The following is a 26,785-nucleotide window of genomic DNA, read 5'->3' as shown; positions in this document are numbered from 1 at the left end:
AAATTGTTTTTAGCCATTTTCCATACATTTTTCGAATATTTGTTATTTTTTTTCGAACGTAAAAGTATATAATAAAGTAATTATAAAAATCTAAAAAGTTTACTAAATATTATTTGAATTTTCGAGAATCGTTGGCATTATGAATTTTGCACTTATACCCCTTTGGCTCTAAAGGTCTTATATACCTAATTTTACCAAAAAGTATACCGTCACTGAATAAAAAAAGCAATTAAAATTACAATTTTCAAATTATCAAAATTGTACGGTATTTGACACATTATCTGTAAATTTCACTACACATTTTCCAATGTTTTCCGATTGGGATTTGTTGACTACATATCATTGGTATAAAGAGCATTCAAGCGGACTCTAGTTTTTATATTGAGGATTTTGGATAGCCTCAGAAAGGTAGTAAGATTGTACCAAAATCATTTAAAAATCGTAAAAAATTCACCGAATCATATCAATATTATTACTAAAGTAACTTTTGCAAATATTGTAAAATATCGTAAGCTTGCTGTGAAAATTTTTTCAATTTGTTATTATTCGCTAAGTTTTATGAAAATTTAACCAACTCCAATTATATTTTAATTGGCATCTTGCTTTGTACACCCAAAATAATCCACACGTCGGGGCTACGTGAAAAACTACATAATTTTTATCCAATTGATTTTCACGTAGATGCTACGAAATCGATATGCGAACGCGTCCCTATAAGAATTGGTGCTTCATGGGCCGCACCTACATTCTACGTGATTTTTTTGTCAGTTCAACGCGGTTTGTTTATGAAAGCCACGAGGAATGTTTTTAATATCCGAATGAATTTAAGGGTGTTTTTTTCTTCTTGTTTTTGTTATTTACAATAATGATTTTAAAAAAACTAAATTTGTTGTGAATAAACTTTATTTTCACTATCTTTGCACATCTTAACACTACACTTTTTAAGTATAAAAACACTTATCTTTGGACATCCTGCAACGCAGCTTTCTTTTTGAAATCCTATAAAAAATGTAAAGTATACATTAATAAAAAATAAAAGTATTATTTGAATGAAAAATATTTTACCTTGTCTGTTGTTCCGTGAATGGTGTTCCGTTGAACATCTTATTCCGACAGTCCTACTAAAGGACGAGAGGTTATCAACAGTTCCAACGGAATAGCACTTGTATTCAGAGCCATTTCTATCAGAAAATGAAAAAACAAAAATTAGCTGATTACAATTAAGAATTTTTATCACTTACCAAAACGACAAATCCCAAACAGATGAATATCCAATCATGATGACAACGGCTGACGGATGACATAACGGCTTCGAAAAATTTCACAACATGGAACAAAGTAAGCTGACGGATCACAATTCCATATTCTAATTTGAATTTGCCACCACACGCTGGAGAAAAATGCACTAAACAGATTTGAAATCATCCACTTAGACTTTACGTGAAATTCATGGGTCAGTTATGTGGAAGTAAAGTAGTTGCTACCGGGACGTCCTTGCTACACTGGGGTTACTACAAAATTCACGTAGAATCGATACGATGCATCAAAATCTTAGTTTACGTGAAAAATACCGTAGAAATAATTTCTAAATTATTTTGGGTGTATTGATGTACAAATACATCAATAATGAAAAACTAATCAGAACTTACAGTTGGGTAGTAGAATTCAACTATATCCGTTTTGGTACTAACAAATCTCCCAGAAGAACGATTTTTTACCAAATGTTTTACCTACAAAAAGTTCTATGATTATCAAAGAATCAAATTCGTATTCGTCCTGTTTTAAGAAAGCTTTCCCAATACACTTGTCAAAGCGAGATACTGGAAAATTTTAAAAGAGTTGGATTGAGTTGAGGTCCGTACTTTGAAAACTCAATATTATTTATGATATAACTAGAGTTAGTTGAAAAAGAATTTTTTTAAATGTCAAAAGCATGGGAACGTTGCTTTATTTCAACAATTCCATTTCGCGTTTTTTTTTTAAATTTTCCTATCAAATTTTTCTAAGAAGAACGGTGAACTTGAAATCTTGATTTTTTTTTAAATATTTGAAACCATAAAATTGATTTAATGTCACCCCATTTGACATTTTTGGGATGAATAAACCAAGAAGGTTTTTATTGCCTTAAAAAAATTTACCTGAACATAAGTTTGGAGGGATAATTTATTTCATATTGCGTAATATTTCCACTATTTTTCAAATGGAGCAAAATTCCTAAAAATATGCAAGTAACAAAAATGACTTATTAAGATATCTATACTAAGGTTGCCAGATTTTTTTCAGCGCGTATTCAGGCCGGACAGATCCGGACTATTTTATCTCAAAACCTGGCATAGTCCGGGCATCTGATTTCAAAATTGCCACCAAAAATCCGGGCAAATTTGGTCAATATACAGGAACTACTCAAAAAAAAAATACCTTTCATAGTTTGTTTAATAAAACTTGCTCAAAAAATCTCGTTTTGGAGGCATAAATAAAAAAAAACACAATTCAATTTGTTTTTTTTTGTTCGATTCGGAAAAAAGAGAGAAAATCCGGGCATTTTTCACAGAAATTCAGGCAACCGCCCGAACCGGACTTTGCCCAAATTTTTTATTAAATATACGGGAAAACCCGATTGAAATCGGGTAATCTGGCAAGCTTTATCAAAACTTGATGTGTATAAAGCAAAAGTTTTTTTATTTTTATAGTGTTTAAAAAAACTGTTATTATTTGTTTTATTTCGAATGTTCCAGATCAATTTATTTGGCCCTCGCGTCAGTCTCATTTCTGAAATTTGGCCCGCCTGTTGAAAATGTTGGCCACCCATGTTCTAGGTGATTCACATAAGTCAAGCCAAAATTCACGTAATGAGCGCCTACGTGAAAATCAAGGGGAATTCAACGTTTCTTTTTCGGATGAGTGTAGAGATTTGAACCGTCAACCGAAGACTGCGGAATGACACGCACTATAATTCTCTTTGACTCAGATTTGAAGGAAAACAATTCAAAATGCGCCAAAACTAGGAAAACTCACATTTTGATTAGAGCGGCAAAACTCAAAAATGAATTGTAGGAGTTTTCGCGAATTCTGAGTTGTTTTGGTTCAAGGTGGTTTGGGCTTGATCATGGATCGACTGAATGAAAAAAAATCAAAAATTTATGACATTTCAAAGCGGTTTTGAATGGAATTTTTGATTTAAAAAAGTGTAGCATTATAATTAAGTTTGTCTAGCTATTAAGTTTTGAGCGTGTAGTGAGTGAGTCAAAAACCTACCAAAGATTGAGTGTTTAGAACTTAGAGTGTATATGTCAGACGCACACATGGGAAAACAACGGAAACAACAATCAACAAATCAAAACAACAGCAACCGAAGAAGAAAATTTGGATTTCGATTCGTCATCGCAGTGAAAGCGTTTATTGCTAAAATTCCGCCATTTGCTCGCATCCCAGAGTCGCTGCCAGAATTGAAGGAGGAAATAGCCGTATCGTTCGTCAGTAAGGTGAGATAAAGTGGATCAGCTTTGTTGGATTGGATAAATTCAAACGTTTCTTCGACTCGCAGGTAGCGGACAAATAATTGCTCCCCGAGTTGGGTCAGCAGAAACGGAAACCGAGCAAGGTAGCAGTAATCCGTCGTCACCGATTCGAGTAGAAAGCTGTGGAGGACTGGGAATTGCTGCTGCTAAGGTGAGATGAAAATTGCCCTGCGAGTAAAGGCATAACGAAGTGTTGTATTGTTTACAGACGGAATCCGAGTCTACCATTGCCAGATAATTCGGAAGAACATACAACCAAAGCTCAGGCAAAAAGGAAAAGAAGGAGAAAGAAACCTGCTCAGCCTCGAGACAAGGGTGAGTCTAACCTTAAAATCCCCTCCCATATCCAGTAAAGTAGCTGCTCGTTATTGTAGTGTCGGGTGCCCAGCAAACCACGTAACGGACGGTAGCCATAAATTTAACGGAAGCCAACGGCCCCATTGGGTGAGTGCCTTATTATTGTACTGCATGAGCCAATCCTAAAGTCGCAATGAATTTGAATAGGGTCGTTTTTGGAGGACTAAATTCTCTTTTTTCGGGACTCGTTTTTGTGCCACTTCTGGCTTTTTCGAGTCTCGTTTTTGAGAACGGAATTCCCGACGCCGTGAAACTCCAACGATTTGGATCCAGCCGGAAGCAGTCTACGGAGGTGCTCCGGGCAGTGGTGCGTGCCCGTGGAGCCGAGCAACCTGCCAGTGTTGCCAGATATTCCCGTGATCATCAGCTGTGATAAACCTGTGCCGTCCGATAGCTGTGATATGACTGTTGTGCGTTTGGGATGTAAAGTTTGTGAACTATGGTAGGAAACGGGCCCGTGAGTAATAATGTTAAGCTAGCGTAGGTTTTTAAAATGTCGTATTAGTAAATAATTGTAATTGCTACCGATTTGGGTTTTGAGTGTTTGTGCTTTGGGTAATAGTTAGTCGTGCAGCACACACTGAGAGTCAGTGGTGCTCAACCCGTTTCAAAAGAAAAAGACGATTGTAAGGTGTATTTAGAAGATGGATGCCTGCATTTTTATCCGGTTGTTTTTATTTTTACCACAAAAAAAATTAGTGCCACCGGGCCGTTTGACTGCATCCAGCTGGTGGAACTACGTGCTGTCCCACTTGGCACGCTCACCCGCCAGAACACTCTGTCTTTTTTGAGCTTATCTGAAAAGACAAGAAAAAAAGAAAACACCATTAGGTGAAAATGATTAACACTTCAAAATCATAAGAAAATTATACTTACAGTTGTGAATGATGGCTTCCGTGGAGATTGCTGGAAGGAAAAATAAACTTGTTAAATTTTGTATTTATCCTTGTGACACCACTTAATTTCTAGCCCAATAGTAAATGTAATTAAAAGTTGTATTAATTCGTCAACTGTCTCCGACCATCGCATCCCAACAATCAACACTGGTTTTTGGAACTTTCTGAGTTGTTTTCATCTGTTTTGTTCGAAAACGTATGCGTCTTCGCTTAAGCCTAGTCCACACTAGGCAACTTGGACTGCGATTTCGGTTGCTGAGACTTGTTTATGTTTACATCTTAGTTGCTGAAGGTCTCCCATACTTGTCGGGAGACTTGAGACGAGACGAGATGCAAATGTAAACAAAAACAAGTCTCAGCAACCGAAATCGCAGTCCAAGTTGCCTAGTGTGGACTAGGCTTTAGTTCCAGGCTTTTAAAGTCAACAGATGAAAACAACTCAGAATTTTGATGGATTCCAACTCAGTTGTTTTCATCTTCATACATGGTGCGACCGCTGAACCGAAATTATTCAGTCTCTGAATAATCTAAATTTACCGTGCGGACTCACAATCACATACACGACGTCGACGCTGGCAGCGACGCCGATGCTCACAATGTTTACTTCACGAAAATCAAAACAAATTGGCGAGCTAACAACTTCTACAAATTCACTATTTCTTGTTTAAGAAAGAAAAAATACTGATTACTTCATTATTTCTGGATCTGGAATACCGTTACTGACAAGTGTATCGAAGCCACTTTCAGGAAAAGGTAAGAATCGAGTGAAAATAGTGTAAACCAGGATTCTAATATTCGTGCACTTTTTATGATTGGTTGTTTATGAAATCGAACACGAAAGCAAAAGAACGAGCGATATTATTCCGATCTTTGCTTAGCTATAGCAATCTTTCTCGATGGACGTTGGTGCCGTCCCGGTTCCCTACCGGTTAATTGCCGACTTCTCCAGATTGATGCCAAGATTTCCGCTGGCAAGGCTCGCCGAACGTCTCGCTAACAATGACGATATCGTCAAGGTAGACGAAAACTGTTTAAGTTGAGACGAAAACCAATCACAGCAATCTTAATATTCTTTCCTAATTTCCTATTTTAAAATAAAAAAAGCAAAAAAAAGCCATTTTTGTGGGTTTGTTTGTTTGTTTGCTCATTTGGTGCTCATTAGGACCACACACAAAAAAAAAGCATAGTAAAATTACTAAATCCGTGGTTTAAACGAACAACAGGCGACCATATTTTTGAGTCAAATATGTTTTGTTATTTATAATACCTTAGGGCTGTCCCAACGGTAGATGCAAAACACTGTTTTCGACCACGCTAAAACATTTCGGCTGGCACCGGTGGCGTAAATTGCTGTTTTAGCACAGTTATCGATTTCAGAATTCCCAACAGTTATACGCCTTTGTTCCAAATTCATGCAAATTTGGAACAGGATTTCAAAATATACGACAGACCGATTCAGTTCACGGTGAGAAAATTTTAGCCAACAATGATTTCTTTCACACATGTTTGGGCAACATTGGGTGTGATAATAGTTTCTTTTTGAGATATTATTTGAATGTTTTTTTTCGCTTCAACCAGCCTATACGTAACATAAATTGAGAATAGATGTTAATAAAAACCATATCAAGTTTAAATAATAGATGTCACATTATTCTCGATTTTATAAATAAATAAGAAGCTTTTCATTAGGGCTCGACGAATTAGTTAATCCAGCCAGCGTTCTAAAATTTGAAAAAAAATAAACGAAAAGAAAATTTTAATACTTTTTCGATGAGGTAAAATAAATGTTTATTGTTTGTTCTATAATTTTTGTATTATTTGAGATATTGAGAGATTTTTACTGCCCCTACTCGCATAACAGTCCCATATGAATTTTCGTCAATTTTCATCTAACCTGACAGTTCGTCATTTTGAACATAGGGCTTCAATATAAAACAATAAAAAAAGAGATTTTGTTCTAGAAATTTCGAAAAAAAAAATCAACTTGTGACTGTCCCATACGGAATATACCCGCATAACAGTCCCATATGTGAAATACCACGAATTTGGTTACTTTTCAATGCTTCTTTCGGCGAAAGACTATTGATTTATTGCTTTGAATCATTTAAAAAAGATTTCACTCACTCGATGTCGAGTTATACACCCTAGTTTTCGAAGCCAGGTCAGTTAGAAGGAAGGAATGTCTTCCTAAGCGAAAAACTATCAGATGTAATCAAAAATCGTAAAAAGATTCAACTTACAATGCGGAATTCACGATATTTTTTTAAAAGTATGTTTCTTTTAATGAAAATTATATTGAAAGGTTCAAAAATGATCAAATTTAAGTCTTAGGAAGAAGCTTGGTGAAAAAAACATATTCTGTATGGGACTGTTATGAGAGTAGATTTAAAAAAGGTTTGAAATATGCTCGCATAACAGTCCCATAACGAAAATAATAATGCTTCCGACCTTACCAATGACCCAATTTTGAAAATTTCAGGTGTTACGATTTATTATGACAACCTAGAACACATTCCATCTAATGTTTTTCGTTTATGCTGAAAGTTGTGGTCACAATTTCAAAATATATTCCAAAACAGAAAAAGCTGATTTCCTCGCTTGCTTGTTTTTGCATATGGGACTGTTATGAAAGTAGGGGCAGTTTAGTTTCGTATGGATTGCTCGGAGTTTTCTTCAATATCAGCATATTTTTCTGTATCCATACATAAATTTGCAAATAGTGAAACAAGTTTTTGTCAAACAAAAATGTCGACAAATCAAAGGAAAATTTCCTTTGACTTAGGGATAAACATTTCTCGTTTCCTTATCAATGCCAGCAATAACTTGAAAAAAAAAATTGCTTTTTCATTTCATTTTAACAAAATTTTATTCCATTGATTCAAAGAAATTTGATTGAATAAATTGAAGAATTGTTTCAATTGACCTTTTTTCCTCGTTGTGTAGTCATTTTTGCTTTTGAATTAATGAAATCCTGGTAGAATAGTTGAAATCATTGCCCTGTCAAAAAGAATATTCGTACAGTTAACCGTGAAACTCAAACTTATGCAATTTTTCTAATAAAATGGGTTTTTCCTTCTCAATTATTGAGTGTCTGCAATGAAAGTGTTTCCGTTTTAAATTTGCTCCTACACCGGTGGGGAGTGGGTGTTTTAGCCGATTCTAAAATTTCAAGTTTTGCTAAAACTGGTATACTTAAAACCAATATTTACGCCTAAACCGTTGCAGGTGCTCTTACGCATAGCTATTTTACCATGTGCTCAATTTGGCTGCGCATAGTAAATTCGACTGCGTTTTAGTAAAATTGTCAATGAAATGATGCATTGTTTTACTTCGTCCCTAGTAAAATTAATATGTTTCATGATGAAACTAGTATGTGTTATGATAAAGATTAGGAGGAGCGAGGAGCTTGATTTAAGTAGTAAAATTACTATGTATATTTGTTTGTTTATTTGCATGCATGCATTATGACATTATTTGAAACATGAAAATTCACACTTCCGACACACGTCGGTCAATGTTAGTGTGTTCTCCCGATGCTCTGGAATGTTTTTCAAAGTTATGTAACTATAAAGCAGCTTAAAATTAGTTTTTTTTACAAACGGGTTTGATGAGTAATGATCCTGAATTAGTGTAAACAACAAGCATGTTTACCATAGTAAAATTATCATACGCACTTATGTTTTTGAGTCAAATATGTTTTGTTCTCAAAAGTACGATGTGCGTAGTATTTTGTTGATATGAATTGGTGCCACAATGTCAAAATTACTATGCGGATGGTAGTTGTGATAGAAATTATGATGAAATTATCATGACCATAGTATTTTCGACAACAAGCATTGAGAGTTATCGAAAATTACCACGTACATAGTAATTTCAATATTGTTTCATGCGCACTTTCACAAAATCGATGTTAAACTTTTCGTGGTTGAAAATACTATAGCGCTGAAATGGTAAAATTATCATGACAGCGTCTTTGGGATGACCACTCAATTTTTTTCCGTGCAGGAATGATGAAAAATGTTTTCAGAATTTCGGTTGACTCCTTCTTAAGGGGGTCGTCCATACAAGACAAATATTGTTTTCGCGTTTCACGTTATTTTTCGCCGGATCATGATGAAAATGTGCTCATGGGGGTTTTGAGAGATGGGAAATCGAATCCAGGTATTAAATTTTGGATCAGGGGCCGGCAAAAGGGGTCGCTTATATTAACTTTTCAATATTTTTGTGATATTGACGTTAGTGTATGTCCCCCCCTCGCGATGTTCCAACTCTGAGTGACAAAAGAAGGATTTGAAATTTGCTCCGGCCTTATTATAGATTGATTTATTTACGCAATTTTAACACTAGTGTCGTTCGCCCCTAAGTTAGCATCTAAAATAAAACACAACTTGCTTCAACCCTCTTGTTATTCTTCAAAATTTGTATGAGGCATCTTTGATTTAATTTTCACAAGTATTATCAATTTTGTATTCGCTATGGAAGTTCTAAATATATTTACCAAAAACCAAAACCAAAAATAAAATTATAAAAACTTTTTGTTGTGAAGCGTCTGGCTGACCCGGAAGAAAAAACAGAACGTGTGACATGAGTATAATAGCGGCAACAGAGCCCGAGAGCTCTGAAGCACCACCCGCATAAGTCAATACGATACTCTAAATCTTCCATATTATTCGTTTCTGATTACATTTATAGTAACGTTCACTGATGCGTCTTGGCTCGAAGTGCCTTCGCTAGAACGGATAAAATATTATTTCTGGAAGATACGATTAATATTCTGAAACACAAATTGATTATTTTTGCAACGCGCCGATATGATAAAAAAATATTTCTGAAAGATACAATTAACGGTCTTCAAAATGAACTGCTTATTTTTGCAACACGCTTCAATTTATCTTCTGTCAGAAACACGCGGTCTGCATGATTTATTTGAATAAGACAAAATCTTCGGGCAGTTTTGGTCGTGTAAATTTTATAATCTTTACGGATCCAATTTAAAGCCGAGGATCACAACAGCGCAAGCGTAAAGGTAAGTTAAATCACATAAAATTATTTTGTTTCGCGAAATATTTCAATGGTTTTTCTCAACCGGATTGTTCTAGGTTTGGAGGAAGAACCCTAATACCGAAAGTAGCGGTAAGCAACACCACCGTAGCAGCACTGCGAATCTGCGAATCCGCATGATGTTACCAACGACCGAGCGGCCCTCGAGATGGTCAAAACCAAAAGCAACACCCGCATACATACGGTGCTACACACAACATCCAGAAAATGTTATTCTGAGCAGCAGGATACGATAAGTATGTTTCTCAATTACTACGAATGAAATAAATGCTTTAAAACTATGTGAATTGTTTTCATTGTATACGAAAATCGAATTAAAATTATGTAAAATTAACAAAAACCCTTGAATCTTTTAATTGTTGAGTGAGGATTTGCTGCATCTTCATCATTTTATGGGTGGATCATTATAAAAAGATAACACGTATGATCGAACTGGTTCGAAAAAATTAATCTTCATTTTATCGTAACTCTACTTAACGACCCGTTCACTGTATCGTTAAGTGTGTCCAAACGATTCCAATACTATTTACTTAATCTTCCATTTATAATCCATTACTATAAGGGGAATCTTTATGGTGTCTCGGGAAAAAGATTACAGGAACGGTCAATTTATGATACTGATTTATGCGGGCAGTTGTATGAAACTTTAAGATAGTGCTCGTCGGACTAGGACGTTTGGTGGGCCCCATATGAGCTTCGAGTTCATCCTACCTCCAATTCAACCAAGCACTATGGTATCAAACAATGCTAGTATCATATGCCAACGCCTTGATTTTTTTTATTGCGTTTAAATAGCTGGAGGAGCTGAAGCTTAAAATAAAACTAAGTGATAGTTAAGAGTAGAAATTTATATTTTAGAGTACACAGCAAAAAAAGATTCGTGTAATTTAAGATCGGAAACGATGCACGAAAATAGAACATCGTGTTCGATCTAAAATTCTACACAGAAATTTTTTTTGACTATTACGTGTCACGTAAACTGCAACCTTTGAAATAAATCAACCTGTAATTAACAAAACCTGTAATTTTAAATTGTTTTTCTTAAAAGTTAACGAAGATTCATTTATTATTACAGCAAATTTCCTGTAAAAAAGTTGTACACGTGAAATTAAATGTCACGTAATTTGTTTTTCGACCTGTAAAATTACGGTAAATGTCCTGCTCCTTTTTGTTACAGGACATTTGCGTAATTTTAACAGAAAAATTTTTTGCTGTGCAGTCAAAAAAATGCGAAAAGCAAATAAATTGGAATAAATTGCACGGAAGCTTATTTGCAACAAAATTGCATACTATATCGTTGCACTAAACTTATAAATCAAGTAATTTTTATCGAATAATTCAATCAAATCAAGAAAACAGAAGGTGAAATAACTTCCATCTTCTTAAATTTGTTTTTTTTGTCTTGTAATCTTTCAGATATTAGAATTTTTTTATTAAAATTTACATAAATTACTTCAAACTTTATTTATTTCCCCCTTCGGGTTTGTTGGAAATTTATAAGGGGGGATGGGTGACAAAAGAAGGAATTGATATTTGTTCCAGCCTAATAATAATAATAATTAGATAACAAATCATTGACATTTCTTAGAACACCTGTACCCATGGTCTATTCTTGGGTCTAATTTATACAAGAGTTGAACTAAAGAAATTAGATCCGATCCAATGAAAAAACTGGCTACTGCACTCATGTTCCATTAACTGTCAAACGGTTTAGAACTGCGTCAAAACCAGCTCTAAAAAAAGTTGAGTTGAAACTGGTATAATGGATCACCAGTGCGGTTGCTCGGTCGGAATTTGGATCTAAACCGGCTGTTTGGACCACGGATACAGGTGCTCTTACATCAGTCTTGGACAAATCCTTATAGAGTCGTTTTTGTCATTTCTTATGCACACTTGCTGAGCGTGTTCAGATGAGACGGGACAATTAACCTCAAAAATTCTCGGTACAAAAAACGGCAGCCGATCGACACACATGATCGTTTTTGAGGTTCTTAAACCAAAGAATTTAGATTCAATCCAGTGAAAAAAATGACAACCCCACTCGTGTTCCATTAACTGTCAAACGGATTAGAATGGCATCAAATTGGTTCCAATTCCATATATTATCAGTTTTGGATCAATCCTTATACCGGTTCTAAAAAATGTTGAGATGAAACTGGTATAATGGAACATGGATACCAGTTGCTTGGGTTACTTGTGTCGAAATTCGAGTTCGTTTTTTTTTTGTTTTGATAACACCAATTTTAACATTTTTTTCCTTTCCAATCATTTGGAACTGATCGAAAAAAAAATCGTTATCCCTTTTTTCTGTGTTCTTTCCATAAGTATTTTAGGGGTCGAAAATACAACCTTTAAGCGCTTTTTGGTACCCCTTAACCCTCATCCGCATTAGAGTGTCATTTTGACACTATTGCAAGTTTGAAGGCTTGTAACTTTTTCCATCATGCTCATGATCATGATAGCACCATCATAACTTCGAAAGATGTACGCTTAGAGTTAAGGAAAGAGATCTCTTCAAAGAAATATGAAGTTTCACTGAGATCCTTTGTGTGTGTGTGCTCGTAAAAAAAAAGTTTTGAAATTTTTTTTTGTCAATTTTTAATCAAGAACAAAAAATGGCTATTTTGTAGAAGTTATATTCATAACGTCCTTTCAATAAGTTTTTCAAAAAAAACGAATCGCTAAAGCTCGTTATTACTCCTTGATCGATAAATACTTTTTGAGAGTACTTTAAATTCATAAAATTTAATTTAAATTCACTGTATTAAAAGATAAGAACTTTTGGATTATTTTATTAAATCAATCGTTTTCAAAGCTGAATATGTTTTGAAGAAGAACAATATGTTTTTTGAGAAAATTGAATTTAAATTTGAGCATTGTTTCGACAAATTTCGATCAAAACATTGGTTGAATGATCTCTCAAATAGCAAAATACTGTTACCAAACAGTTACTATAATAGTTATAAAACTATTTGAAACAGCGTAAAAAAAACTTTTAGAAAACGGTATCTGACATCGTAAAAAACATTCCACTAATTGTAAAATCCAAAACGACGGTCTGTTGAATATGGCGTTAAGTTATGTTACTGTTAAAAACTGTTAAAACACTTACATCGAAGAACTGATCAGCAAACAGTAGAGACAACGTTCAAATACGCTCATGAAAAACGTATTTTTTGCATCGAACTGTTTTTGTTACAGTTATTCTTAAAATTTAATTGTAACTGAACATTTACAGTAATAGTCGCAGAACGATTCGATATGACGTTCTTCCAACGTTATGCTTACTGTATTCTGAACCGTAGGGGAATGAAGCACGCACACACACACAAACTTTTTTCTTTAAGTGGAAAACAAACTCATTTTTAAATTTTATTTCTGTTCATTTTATTCGCCTGTACCATATGTATATCTTTATGAGTTCCTTCACTAGGTCCAATTTAAAAAACACGGGCGTTACGTTGGCGTAGCTGCTGGTCACTGCTGGATCCGAAAGTCGTACGGGACATTGCTCCTCCAGCTCCCGTCGCTGAAATAAAAAAAAACATCTTCATATATTTGCATCGATTTATACATACTGTTGATAAAACTTACCTGTTGCGAACATCACTGGTCTGGGTCTCATTTTTCCAGTTTTAACGTCCGTCTGTCCGTCGGTTAGACCCTAACCGGAGAGATATTTTGTTGCAGCTAGAGGAAGGAGCTGAACTTTTTCAACAAACAAAGAGCTGTTGTTATTTTTTGTGTTCTTCTTCCAGCTGTCGGCAGTGGTGCCGACTAGACCGACTTTTTGAAATTGTACCAATACGAAATTACAATGTGAGAACAAAGATTTAAAACTTTGACGTTTCTGTGTCGCCTGTTAGCATGTATGCTAGCCGACACACCAAATTTGTAATTGTTTGTTGTTATTTTAACGTACAATGAACTGAAATCACAATTAAGTCCATGGATTCGTGAAGAAACTTTCATAATTATCTTTCATAACCTCACTTGAAGCGTTAACAATTGTTTAAAGCATCTTGTTACGCGTGGTCGCGAATGAAAAAGTGGACTGTATATTTTCGGTTGGAATTTGCGGAAAGAAATCAAGACGCGTGTGGTTCAGTTGGAATCGAATTTTACTCTGATCTCTTTTTCTTGTATTAGTGTATAAATGTATCGTTCACTGATATTTCATTTTAACAACTGTAGGTTGGTTTTACTCGTCCAGGGCTGTAGTCTGGATGACTACACGATGAAACACATCTTGTAAATCAAATAGATGAACCTCGTTTAGTATGATGATAGTAAAAAAAATTAAAACTTTTCATAAATGTGCTCTGATTTTGTACAAAACCATCTGGCATCTCTGATCGGGCGTTTCGTTAATTTTGACGTGAATGACAGAAGGGGTGAACGGTATGTGTAACGGTTCGAGTTCGGTTTTATATAATTTAAGAAAAGTTGAAGGAAATCGTTGTATCATTCTAACACCATTCCAGATATCATCACATTTTCACATAATCGAACATATTTCGTTCTTATCGTTGGCGAACTAAAGTTTAGAAGAACAGCTACGTTTACAGATTCAATCACTTTTACTGAAGCCGTTGATGTATTGTATAAACTGTTTAAGATATGGTTTTTTAGTATGCGGGCTGTCATTTACCGATCGAAACCAATTTCTACCTGTCATTGAACAAACCTCTTACTAATTTTGAAGATTTGACCGATTTGACATTTCACTGCGGAATATTTTTTCACTGTGGTGAGTTCACGTTCACGTTCGAGTTCGAGTTCACAAGAACTGTAAACCGGGCTTTAGAGTGTCAATTTGACACTCCAAAAGTAAAATCTATCTAAGTCGTTTGAATTATTATGAACTTCATGTAAAACTTATATCAATAGAAACCTTGTAATGTCAGTAAAATATGTTTAGAACATTTAGTGGTATGAATAAGGTTTAGCAATTGCTTCGGTAGCTTTTACTTAGCTCGAAATCAATCAAAGCAAAAGTCCAAAGCATTTGCTTAGTTTGGTATGAATAAACATTTGCTTAGCGGATGTGTACTAAAGTCTTAGAACATAGCTTTTGCTTCGAAAAATAGAGCTATCCAACCAGCAGAATCTGAAGTTTTCTATAGTAAAATGAAAGAAGACGGTCAGAAAATTGAAAAGTACGACTAGAGTAGGCTTGAAGTCGACGAAGCGGGTGGTGGGTGTGAGAACGACCGGAATTTTTTTGTTAATGCGTGCTTGTATGTTGATGTTTAAAGAAAAATGAATACATACATATTCGAATATTGTCAAACAAAAAATGGCCTAACTTTAATATTTATCATAAGCTCTCCCACGTGTATTTGGATCGGGATAATCCGATGTTTAAAATAATAGGCAATAGGCCCGCTTTTAATTTAGATTTTTTTTTGTAAATCTTAGAATTATAAAAAAATATATAAAAATAAGATATCTGTATAATGTTTTAAATTATTACAATTTATTTCTAACTTTGATTCAATTGGGACTTCTTCCACGATAGCCGGATTTTTTTTTATTTGAAATATTTACTAATTGATTTGTTTATTTTCATCTTAGACGAATGATTTTATACAACGACAGAAATATGAAAAAAGTTGGGTTAATCACTTCGACTTTCTTTATCCATGTTGAAAATGCCTTTTTGGATTGTTTTGAAGTGAAATATTGCTAATTTGATAAATTCATGACGTAATTAAAGAATTTTTTATTGGAAAAGTCTGCTACCGAGCATGCTTAGAAAATAAAGCTATTGCTAGGAGATTGGTCGAGCAATTGCTTCAGATTTGAGCTTTATTCATACCAAACTAGCTTGTTCTAAAAGTAAAAGCTTCTGACTGAGAAAACAGCTGTCAAAAAAACTTTATTCATAACAACCGAAGCAATTGCTATAAGCGACTGCTCGACTGCTCGATTCAGTTTAGCAAAAGCAGTTACTAGGTTTTTTTCATACCACCCATTATATATAGCTAAAGCTACTAGTTTTCTAGTTATTGAGCTTGATAGAAAAAAATCCGAAAAACACATGCCTCAGGAAAACTGCTGTAGTTCATATATTACACGTCCAAAAAAATATTTGTCTTATGCATATGAAAGCTGAATTTAATGTCTACATATTGAAGCCATGAAATATTTTTTTAATTTTTTTTAATGAAATGGTCACACAAAGTTTAAAAAAGTGGTCTGAAAACCCTACTTTCCATTCGTCGTTCATCATCCAAAACCCTTCTTCATCATTATTTCGTCGTTCGGCTTGGCTCTCTGCCCAAATTACCACCTACGCGGAGAGCAAACAAACACGTTTTGCTGGACGCGCTGCTTGTGGTTCTAGAAATTCAGGAATGATTTTACGTTTATAATTTTTATATTTTTGTGAAATCTCACAGCGTGAATTGTTGCACCTCACTAGAATGTAGATTAAATTTGCTTTCCAATGAATATACTTTTTATTGGTCCAAACAAAGTAAAAGCACTGAACATCCGGGTACAACTTGACGGTGGACCACAAAAACAGATGAAATATCAATTTGTAAAAAAATCGCGCAAAGTAGTGATTTTTGAAAAATTCCAGTAAATTTAATTTTTGTTGCATGGAAAATCTAAAGACAAAAAATGTTGGAATTTTAATAGATTTTGTAGTCATATTTTTTTCAAAAACTTTACCATCGCTCAAACAGTATTTACTAGCAATCGAATGAAAAGTAGGTTTTTCAGACCACTGTTTTTTAACTTTTTGCGACCATTCCATTAAAAAATTTAAAAAAAAAAATTTCTTAGCTTCATGATGTAGACATTAACTTCAGCTTTCATATGCATAAGGCAAATATTTTTTTGGACGTGTAATATATGAACTACAGCAGTTTTCGTGAGGCATGTTTTTTCGGATTTTTTTTCTTTCATGCTGAATAACGAGAAAACTAGAAGCTTTAGCTATATATAATGTTCTAAACATATTTCACTGACATTACAAGGTTTCTATTGATATAAGTTTGGTTTAGATCGGTTGAACACGCCAAAAGTTCTAACGATTTTAGCTAGTAGTGTCAAATCGACACTCCTAGTGCTGATTAGGGTAATGAAATCTGATGCGGATGAGGGTTAATCAAGTCCGATTGAGCTGAACTCAGCATATCGGTTATTTAAATTCAATATAACCCACCTTTAGAAGATAATACAAACGGTTCATGTAATTCTTTCCTCTTTCTTTCAGGAGGCTACACGTATGATGAACAAGCTGCTCAAGAAAATGTTGTTGAATTACTGGAAACGATTATATGCGGAGAAAACTCACAAACTTTTTGGGACAGAATTAAACTTGATGACAATGCGACTGTGTGTGGAAAAGTATTCAAAATCGGTGAACCTACATACAGTTGTCGTGAATGCAGTAAGTCATATATTCTACCGTTTGATATTTGTAGAAAGAATCTTCCCAGATTCGCATTTCTTCCCTTTGCAATTCGCCAATTTTAGTTTCTTTACCAGGGTGGCCACTCTTTCGGGAAATGCGGGAAAAAGTCGGGATTTAAAATACATAAAAAAAGCGGGGAAAACTCGGGAATTACTCCAAGAAAACGGGAATTTTTGGTTCAGCTGCTCAGTGCATATTTTCCAGTGCTTTCAATGCTTCAGAGTAACTGAAAAATTATGAAACTAACACTTAGGGGAGATAAGGACATAGTGGCCACCTTAAGGAAAACGCTTATTTAACCTTAGAAAATAGCTATAATTAGGGTTACCATACGTACTCTTAAGAGTACATGTACTATTTTTCGATCGAGAAATAGGCGTACTCTTCTTTTTGTGGAATTTTACGAAATGTACTTTTTTATGAGAGCCATTTAATCAGAAAAGTGAACTTGTTTGTTTCAGTATCTATATGAAGTGTGTTTACTACATCTTATGACAGAAATACGAAAGTAATACAACTTACAAAAACTTTCAATACCTTACCTTAATACATATCCCGTATTTATGAAGGCATCATTGAATCGTTAGTTACAGGGAGCGCAATAAGCGCCTTTAAGTATGCAATAAACCCACAAACAGTTATCAAAGAGGGCAAAAAAGAGAAAAAGTAAAAAATGATCATATGAAAAATTATTTTTATTAAGTCACATCAGCGGTGTTCAATTCATATTTTACATTTAAAAAAATGTTTGCTCGTGTATTTCGATGAAACGAGATCAAGAATCAAATGTACATTATGTAAAAAAATAGTTGGTTTGGATTTCGCTCAGATTTTGGATAAATCCGGCATTTTTCCTTGTTACCGGGCCGGATGGAGCTTTTTCTTTTTTTTTCTTTGAAAAATCATGCAAACTGGAATGCTTAGTCATACCTACTACTCCCAAAAAAATGGTAGTATTTGAAGGACTTTAAATAACTCTGTTTTTTCATGTTTTCCTTATTTTTTGGATTGTTTTACCATTGTAAATACTCTTTTTACCATTGAGGGATATGGTAACCCTCATCCGACATTGAAACTCACTACGAGCAATACGGCTAGTGCGAATAAGTTGGATTTTTAATTGATTTTTCTGGACGTTATCGATTCCGTAGAAGTGCGATTTTCGGTTTTCTTGTCAGCAAGTGGACGGAAGCATTTGAGCGCGGTGAAGTATTTTGCCGCGAACTGTAAATTGGGCGTTAAACTCAATTCAACACTATTCACGCAACATCCTATTCGATAGTGTTGTTATTGTTTTCGTGCATCGGTTGCGACCCGCTATAAAACACTCGGAACCAGCACCCATAAAACCGACCCGATACTGCGTCGAAGGCAAGCCTACCTTCAGGCGTTTAACTCTAGTTCGAACGTTCGCATTCTTCCGCCAATCTTTAAATTACACTGAGGTTTTTTTTACGCGGTATTTCGTCCCGTGTAAAAATAAAACCGCGTAAAAAAAAACCGCGTTAATTCGAAAATCCGCGTAAAAAAAACCGCGTTAATTCGAAAATCCGCGTAAAAAAAACCGCGTTAATTCGAAAATCCGCGTAAAAAAAACCTCGTTAATTCGAAAATCCGCGTAAAAAAACCCCGAAATTCAAAAATCCACGTAAAAAATCCATTTTAATTAAAATGTCTCATGTCTCAGGTCTCATGTCTCAGGTGTCATGTCTCAGGTCTCATGTCTCATGTCTCATGTCTCAAGTCTCAGGTCTCAAGTCTCAGGTCTCAGTTCTCATGTCTCATGTCTCGTGTCTCAGATCTCGAGTCTCATATTTCAGGTCTCAAATCTCAGGTCTCATGTCTCAAGTCTCAGGTCTCAGATCTCAGATCTCATGTATCACGTTCTTAGTCTCAAAGCTAAGATTTTCTTAACTACAAGAAGATTCTAAGTGTTTTCCTTTGAAAAAGTCTTAGAATATTTTCTCTCAAAAACCGCGTTAATTCGAAAATCGGCGTAAAAAAAAACCGCGTTAATTCGAAAATCCGCGTAAAAAAAGCCGCGTAAAAAAACCGTGTAAAAAAAAACCGCGTAAAAAAACCTCAGTGTATAAAGATCGACTGGCAGATAAAACCACATCGCCTCCAGAACATATTTGAACCTCTAATCGAGCAAAACGAGACGCGGTACCTTCGCCCTTCACGTCTTCGTTACCGCAAAGGGTAAAGGGCTGTACTACTCATCCATTGAGTGGGTTTGCACATTGCATCGTAATAGGGTACCTTAGCCTCTTGCTATTACGATTCGCGGCAACTAGGTTAAAAGGCATATTTAATTGAAGTGCATTTGGACACATTGATGGTCTCTTAAGAACAATTCGGTACCTCGTTGGCCCGATGGCCAATTCAGAAGACCCGGGGGGGTCACCCAAGCCACCTCCTCCGGTAGTTAAATTCAACCGAAATTTACCTGATTGGTTCGGTCCCCAGAATGATTTTATTATTCTGCAACTGAGCCCAGTTGAAGGCAACAATCTCCCAAAGAATCCGTTTACCTTCAGCAAATCTCTACAACTTGATGGTGGCGATATCGAGTTTGCTAAGACTGAAGCTAGAGGCACAAAATATGTCATCAAAGTACGAGGCAGGAGATTAGCTGAAAAACTAATGAAGTTAGAGAAACTCATTGATGGCACACCAATACTGATAACCCCTCACCCACAATTGAACTTTGTGCGCTGCGTTGTGTCCTGTCAAGATGCTATCGAACTTGAGGAGGATGAGCTATTAGAGGAATTGAAAAAGGAAAACGTAACCAACGTTAGACGAATCTCCAGAAAAATCAACAACCAGTTAGTCAAAACCGCGACTCTAGTTTTGATAGTAGCTGGGACTGAAAAACCAGATTATATCAAATTTGGACTACTTCGCATACCAACGAGGCCCTACTACCCTTCTCCAATGCTCTGTTACAAATGCCTTATGTACGGTCATACCAAAGCCAGATGCAGCGCTGAAAAGGAAGTTTGCAAAAATTGTTCGCAAGAACATGACGGAGAATGCGGGAACCCCTCGTACTGCAGGCACTGCAAGAGTGGTCACTCTGCTGCAGACCGAAAATGTCCAAGGTACAAAAGGGAAGAAAACATTTGCAGAATGACAGTCGAGCTGAAAACCAGCTTTCCAGAAGCGCAGCGAATCTACGATTCCAGACAAAAGCAAACTACATACGCAGAAATAAGTTCAACCCAACATCTTTCCCAAACAGAAATCATCGAGAAGGACCTGCTGATCCAGAAACTGCAGAATGAGATCTCTGAGCTCAAGGCCACTTGTAGAACACTTCAGAACAACTTCCAAAAGGCAAAATCGTGGATACAAAGATCTCAGAGCCAAGAAAGAAACCAAAGCCAGGATCGAAACCACAACAAGCCATCCAACACCATCAAAATAGCCGTCCACCCTCCAAAATCAACAGAAATGAACTCGCCCACACCTTCAAATAAGCACTTAAAACCTACGGATCGTCAAAGTAGATCTTTGGCACCATCCCAAATGCAAGTCGACCGATCCATAACACCTACAAAAAGGATGCAAAGTGACTCACCCAAACGTACTTACCCCCCAGAGAAATACGCAAAAACACACACCAACGCAGAACGCGATGGTCCAACGGATATTGGACTAGAAGCGGAAATTTATACCACGGATTCCAGCCAGGACACGTCCTCACAACATTAAACTCATCGTTATGACCAGTCCCCAAAATACACATACAACACCGAACCCAACAAACCAAATGCCGTCAACAAACCATCATCGAAACCAACGGACCACGAACAGGAATCAACACCACTCTAAGATGGAAACGCTTGTACTTCAGTGGAACGTATGCGGTGCACGCAAAGCCGAACTGCAAAACTTAGTAAGTCGTTACGATCCGGTTGCACTTGCACTACAAGAGCTACGCACACCAAATCTTCAAGGGTATGTAAACAATTTTAATTGGTACCGTAAACTGGGGGAACTTTGATCACTTTTTTCAATCCTTTTTGAATATTTTGGAAGGGGTTGCCTTTTCGTAATACCTAAAAGCTTTAAAACCCTTACTGAGGTGAGGAGTATTAAACATAATAATTGATTGCAGTAAATTCAAACGACATTGGTGATTATGATTAAATGTTTGTTACAAAACCAGATTTCGAGATTCGGGGTAACTTTGATCACTATGGTTTTTACGTGTCTCAACATCTTCAAATTTATTGTGTTGATGCCATTTAGCACAGAAGGTTCAAAACATCGATAAAAGTAATTTTTTGTGTGGACTCAATTGACTTTTTCAACGTTTTCTTTAAAAATCAATCATACTGAAAAGGTGGACAATGTTGCTGCATACATTTAGGGGCAAAAGTTATAAACATTTCTCAATATTTTTTTGCCTCAAAAACAAACAAAATTTTACCTTCATGCAATTACCTTAGTCCTCGCACAGTTTCCATCTTCTTTTTTTCTTCAAACTTAACCATTTGATAGGGTTTTTAGCCATTTTTCTATACTGGATTTTTCATGGAAAATTACCGTTATTTTTTCAAAATCCAAAATTTTTCATCAAATGACCATAAAAATAACGCTTAAACTTTATCTAAACCAAGAAAAAAGATGAACTTTCACACAAAACAACCCATTTGCTCCTAAATGCTTAAATTTGATCAGGAGAGATGTTTGTTTATGAGCCTTCAAAAAACCCGATATTTTAAGATTTTAAAATTGTATTTTAAGTAATATAAAAAATCTTCGAATAAAAACCAAATTTAGCTTATTTGTAACTCAATTCATGTGCTTTCAAACATAGTGAACAGTTTTTAGATATTTTAACTTTATACTTAGTTAATGATGATTATCTTCAAAAATTTCATGTTGATCAAAGTTACCCCGCTGATCAAAGTTCCCCCAGTTTACGGTACTCAACACCCAGTCAATATCCCCACACATCAAGTGCTGGCCTCGGTATCCGAAACGACATCCCGCACTGCCAAATCACGCTAAATACAACCCTCCCTGTCTGCGCCGTTACCATCGAAATTCCGATCAGAGTCACCATTCTATCCGTCTACATCCCTCATGGTGAAACACTTCCTTCATTCAAAGCAGAGCTCGAAAATGTTATTTCCTCCATATCTCACCCTTTCCTGATTGTTGGAGACTTCAACTCTCATAGCACCACCTGGGGCGGAAACCGCACTGACCATCGAGGGCGTTTCGTCGAGAAATTTATCGGTGATAATGCACTTACATATATTATTAAACTCCATCGACCACACCTACTTCCATTTACCCCAACGGTACAACCAGTGCTATCGATCTCTCCATGGCTTCTGTATCGATCTGCCATCGCTTGTGCTGGCAAGTCGAAGATGATTTATGTGGGAGCGACCATTTCCCAATAAGAATAACGTTAAACGCACCCCCAACAATCTGCAACCGTCGCCCTCGCTGGCTGGAGACCAGAGCCGACTGGCAGGTTTTTGAAAACACCATACTCGAGGAGATCTCCCATAACGCAGTACCATCCCTTAGTACCATAACAGAAGAAATTGTAAAAGCAGCAAATGCAAGTATCCCGCTCACCACTGGTAACTATCATCGCAGATCAGTGCCCTGGTGGAGCGAAGAATTAGAGAAAGTTGTTAATGATCGACGAAAAAAGTTAAGACGCTTACGCAAACTCACACCTGGTAATCCTCAGCACGACGAAGCATTGAAAAATTTTCAAGAAGCTCGAAACATCTCCCGATTGAAAATTGCCGAAGCAAAGAAATTGAGTTGGGAAAGCTTTGTTAGTTCGTTCAACCCCGAAACTCCAATCTCAGTCATGTGGCAAAATTTCAACCTCTTCTCCGGAAAAAGAAAGTCGTCAAGAATTATTCTTGAAACTAGTAGTGGCATCACTAACGACCCCAAGAAAATCGCAGACTGTCTAGGAGACTATTTTCAGTCCATCTCTGACCAACCCCAGCTCCCTCTTCCACCTATTCCCAAAACCAGCCGACGAGGTCGAAATGCTATCTCAGAAATGGAACAAAACTTTTCTATCCAAGAATTCTTTGTTGCCACAGAAACAAAAAAAGGAAAAGCGTTCGGTCCTGACATGATTACCAACGAAATGATACGCCGTCTACCAATAGTTACAAAGACACAACTCTTAAAGTGTTTCAATGTTCTGTGGGATAGCGGCACCTTTCCTTCGCACTGGAAGGAAGCAACTGTCATACCAATCCCAAAAATAGGAAAAAACCCTAAAATCGTCGGAAACCAGAGACCTATTTCCTTAACAAGCTGTTTAGGAAAAACAATGGAACGCATGGTCAACCGTAGATTAGTTCAGTGGATAGAAAATCGCAAATTATGGAGCTCACAGCAATACGCATTCCGGAAGGGCAGAGGCGTAGATCAATATCTGGCAGAACTTGAAGCCGCGCTGGAAAACCCATTGAAGAAAAAACAGCATTCAGAACTAGCCCTTCTTGACCTCAGCAAAGCTTATGACACAGCCCAAAAAGCACCGATTCTCGAAACGCTTTCAAAGTGGGGGATCAACGGCAAACCTTATAAATTTCTACAAGACTTTCTCACTAACAGGTCCTTCAAAGTCCTTGTAGGTGGAACCTATTCTGACGAGAAACGGCAACAAAACGACGTTCCCCAAGGATCGGTGCTGGCGGTAACCCTCTTTCTTGTAGCCATGGAATCAATTTTCGAAAACATCCCCCGTGGTACAGGCGTGGTCCTATGGGGGGGTGATCGGCGTGATCAACCCCCCCCCCCCCCCCAAGCGGCAAAAAACCGTTACAAAATACTCGCAAACGTTGGAATTTCTATAAAAACTTTTCCTAGTGGGTTTTCTTTCGAATTTTCAAAATTTTCCACTCCGTGGGGGTGATTGTTAAAATAAATGAATTTAATAATTTCTTAAATTCTTAAAATTGGGTTCGCCAAACTAAAACAGCTGTAACTTGCAATTCCCTAGACCGATTTTCACCACATTACTTTTGTTGAGGTACTTACAGTGTTTAATTTAATTTGCTGACCATATATGTTTCTTTTATACATTTTTTATACATTCATATCTATTCAATTTTCTAAAAACATCAAAAATTCTACTTCTAAAATTTGAGGTGATGAACAAAATCTGATTAAAAATTGAGTTCAAGAATAAACCTCCAAAAACAGTTTTTCAAACATAGGCTCCGAAAACATGCCTATGTATCAATTTTTCCCAGATGAGATTAAACCAGTGATAATAATATCCCGTCATCACTTGACTGTTTTCTCGGGAACAAGGTAATCGCTCAAGACATTTTTCTAATTTTTGACCAACACGGCTGGAGTTCCAAAATCACACCAATTATATTGCCGATACTGCAGATCATCAACACAATAATGATTAAAATTTTGAATAGGAATTATTATTAAGCTAATTTAAGTTGCAAATCCACGCTGAATCTGCGCTCCAATCTGAAAATTCCGTTATTTCAATTGCAATTGATTAGGACTTTTCATTGAAAAATAGTATAAGCTTTAAGAAATGAACCCTTTATTATTATTTTTTTATTTTAAATTGTACAATAAGTTTGAAATTATTGAGTACATAATAATATACATATTGAGTGTACGAAGCAAAAATACGATTTTTCATTTTTTTACTAAATCATTCGCTTCAAATTTGTAACAATTTCTTTTGATTCAGTTCCAATAAATTTTAAAATCCATGAGAGCTTGAAATTTAAGAGAAAACAAATAAAAATGAAGCACCGAAAGCTGCATACCTAAGAATTTAATTTTAATGATTTTGGTTTAGAATTAAATTGATATTTAGAAATTGAAGAATCAAAACAAGAGTTTATATTAATTCGTTTTTTTTTTCGAATCAAGATTTAGCAATATACTCAAAAAAAAATTAAATATATTGTTCTAAATTCATAGCAATTGTTACTTACTTACTTACTTAATGATCCCGCGCCGATCCTCCGGTGCATAGGGCCGTGGTAAAAGACCTCCACTGTTGACGATCCGGAGCCAGCGTCTTCACCTGGTCCCAGTCAAGATTCTCGTCGACAGTTCGGATTTCAGCGGCTAGGCTTCGCCGCCACGAGTTTCTGGGTCTGCCTCTTCTTCGATGACCTTCTGGATTCCAATCTAGCGCCTCTCTGCAAATCTCGTTTTCATCTCTTCGCAGCGTGTGCCCAATCCATCTCCACTTACGTTCCCGAATCTCGATTTCTAGCGCCTTTTGATGACACCGGCGATGTAGTTCCTCATTCGAGATCCAGTTGCCAGGCCACCAAGCGCGGATGATATTCCGTAGGCAGCGGTTTACAAATACTTGCAGTTTTCGCGTCGTTACCGCATATGTGCACCAAGTTTCGCACCCGTACAGCAATACGGATTTGACGTTTGAGTTGAAGATTCGGATTTTTGTTCGTAGAGAGATCTGGCGTGACCGCCAGATGTTTCGGAGACTCGCAAACGCAAATCGGGCCTATCTGATCCGGGTTTCGATGTCTTTTCTGGTCCACCATCAGGCGTTATCTGGCTACCAAGATACTGGAAGCACTCCACTTTCTCAACTTGTTGCCCAGCTACCATGAAACTGGAGGGATTTCCTGTGTTGATCTCCATCGACTTGGTCTTTCCAACATTGCACAGTGGTCCAGAACAAACATTTATCGTGACAAAATTAATTACGCAAAATATATACGTTTTAGACATATGATGTCTTCTGCAAAGTTGTTCACAATTATGAGGGCCGTATTTTAGAAGAATAATTTATTAGGGCGTGTCATCCTCCTGGGAATTCGTAATGCTAATTTCTTTCAGGAGCTAGATAGAGCAAAAATATGTTCTACAATGTTGTAGATTTAAACATTTTAACAAACTTTGCTGAACACATAAAAGTCGTACGATGAAACGTTGTGATTTTATAATTTTTTTAAGATTTACATATTAGAACGTGTCGAAAAAAACAGTTTTTTGACCTTAATTTTTTCTAGTGAAGTTGTACAGTATAAGTGTATTCTAAACAATTGATCAGCATAACAATGCGCATGTTTTTCTCAAATATTATAGGGAGCTATTGTTTCATTTGCTAAAGTTAGGAGCACAAATGTGTTCAAATTTGACCATTTTTGAGCTGCAATATCTCTGATTTGTGCAAACCTAAAAATCTTAAATTTATTGCAAAATGTAGCTTAAGATATGAATATTCAATGCTGAAAAAATTGGAGATAGGTTTTTCTTTAAATTCGAGATTTATAATTTTGAAAATCGTAATTTCTCATGATTTTTTTTATGAAATTTTATCCAATCTTAATCCTTTTTTATCAGAAACACGACCAGTACCAATACACAAGCCAACCATGACTCGTGATATTGCTTAGAATTGTTTGTCTCCTTTTTTTACAATTATCTTAAACATTTTATTATTTTTAAAAATATTTGGAACAAAATTAATGAAATTCAATTGCTCTAAGAAAATTCAACTGTAG

At 36.0% G+C, this 26,785-nt stretch overlaps 1 protein-coding gene and 1 long non-coding RNA gene across 2 annotated transcripts in view; both read left to right on the top strand.

Annotated features, from left to right (window-relative positions):
* Positions 1–26,785, top strand: part of LOC129745158 (E3 ubiquitin-protein ligase UBR1-like) — a 104,931-nt gene that overhangs the window by 34,024 nt on the left and 44,122 nt on the right. Inside the window, exon 2 of the mRNA XM_055738077.1 lies at positions 17,061–17,237. Coding sequence (XP_055594052.1) covers positions 17,061–17,237 — 177 coding nt within the window. The remainder of the gene's footprint in view (positions 1–17,060; positions 17,238–26,785) is intronic.
* LOC129745173 (uncharacterized) lies at positions 3,322–3,946 on the top strand. The gene is made up of 4 exons (XR_008737093.1): positions 3,322–3,482; positions 3,545–3,669; positions 3,727–3,833; positions 3,893–3,946. It is a non-coding gene; the product is annotated as an uncharacterized LOC129745173 (long non-coding RNA).

The sequence above is a fragment of the Uranotaenia lowii genome, chromosome 1 (genome assembly GCF_029784155.1).
Source record: "Uranotaenia lowii strain MFRU-FL chromosome 1, ASM2978415v1, whole genome shotgun sequence".
NCBI lineage: Eukaryota > Metazoa > Arthropoda > Insecta > Diptera > Culicidae > Uranotaenia > Uranotaenia lowii.
The sequence above is the reverse complement of the archived record's forward strand: the minus strand, read 5'-3'. Positions and strand labels throughout refer to the sequence as shown.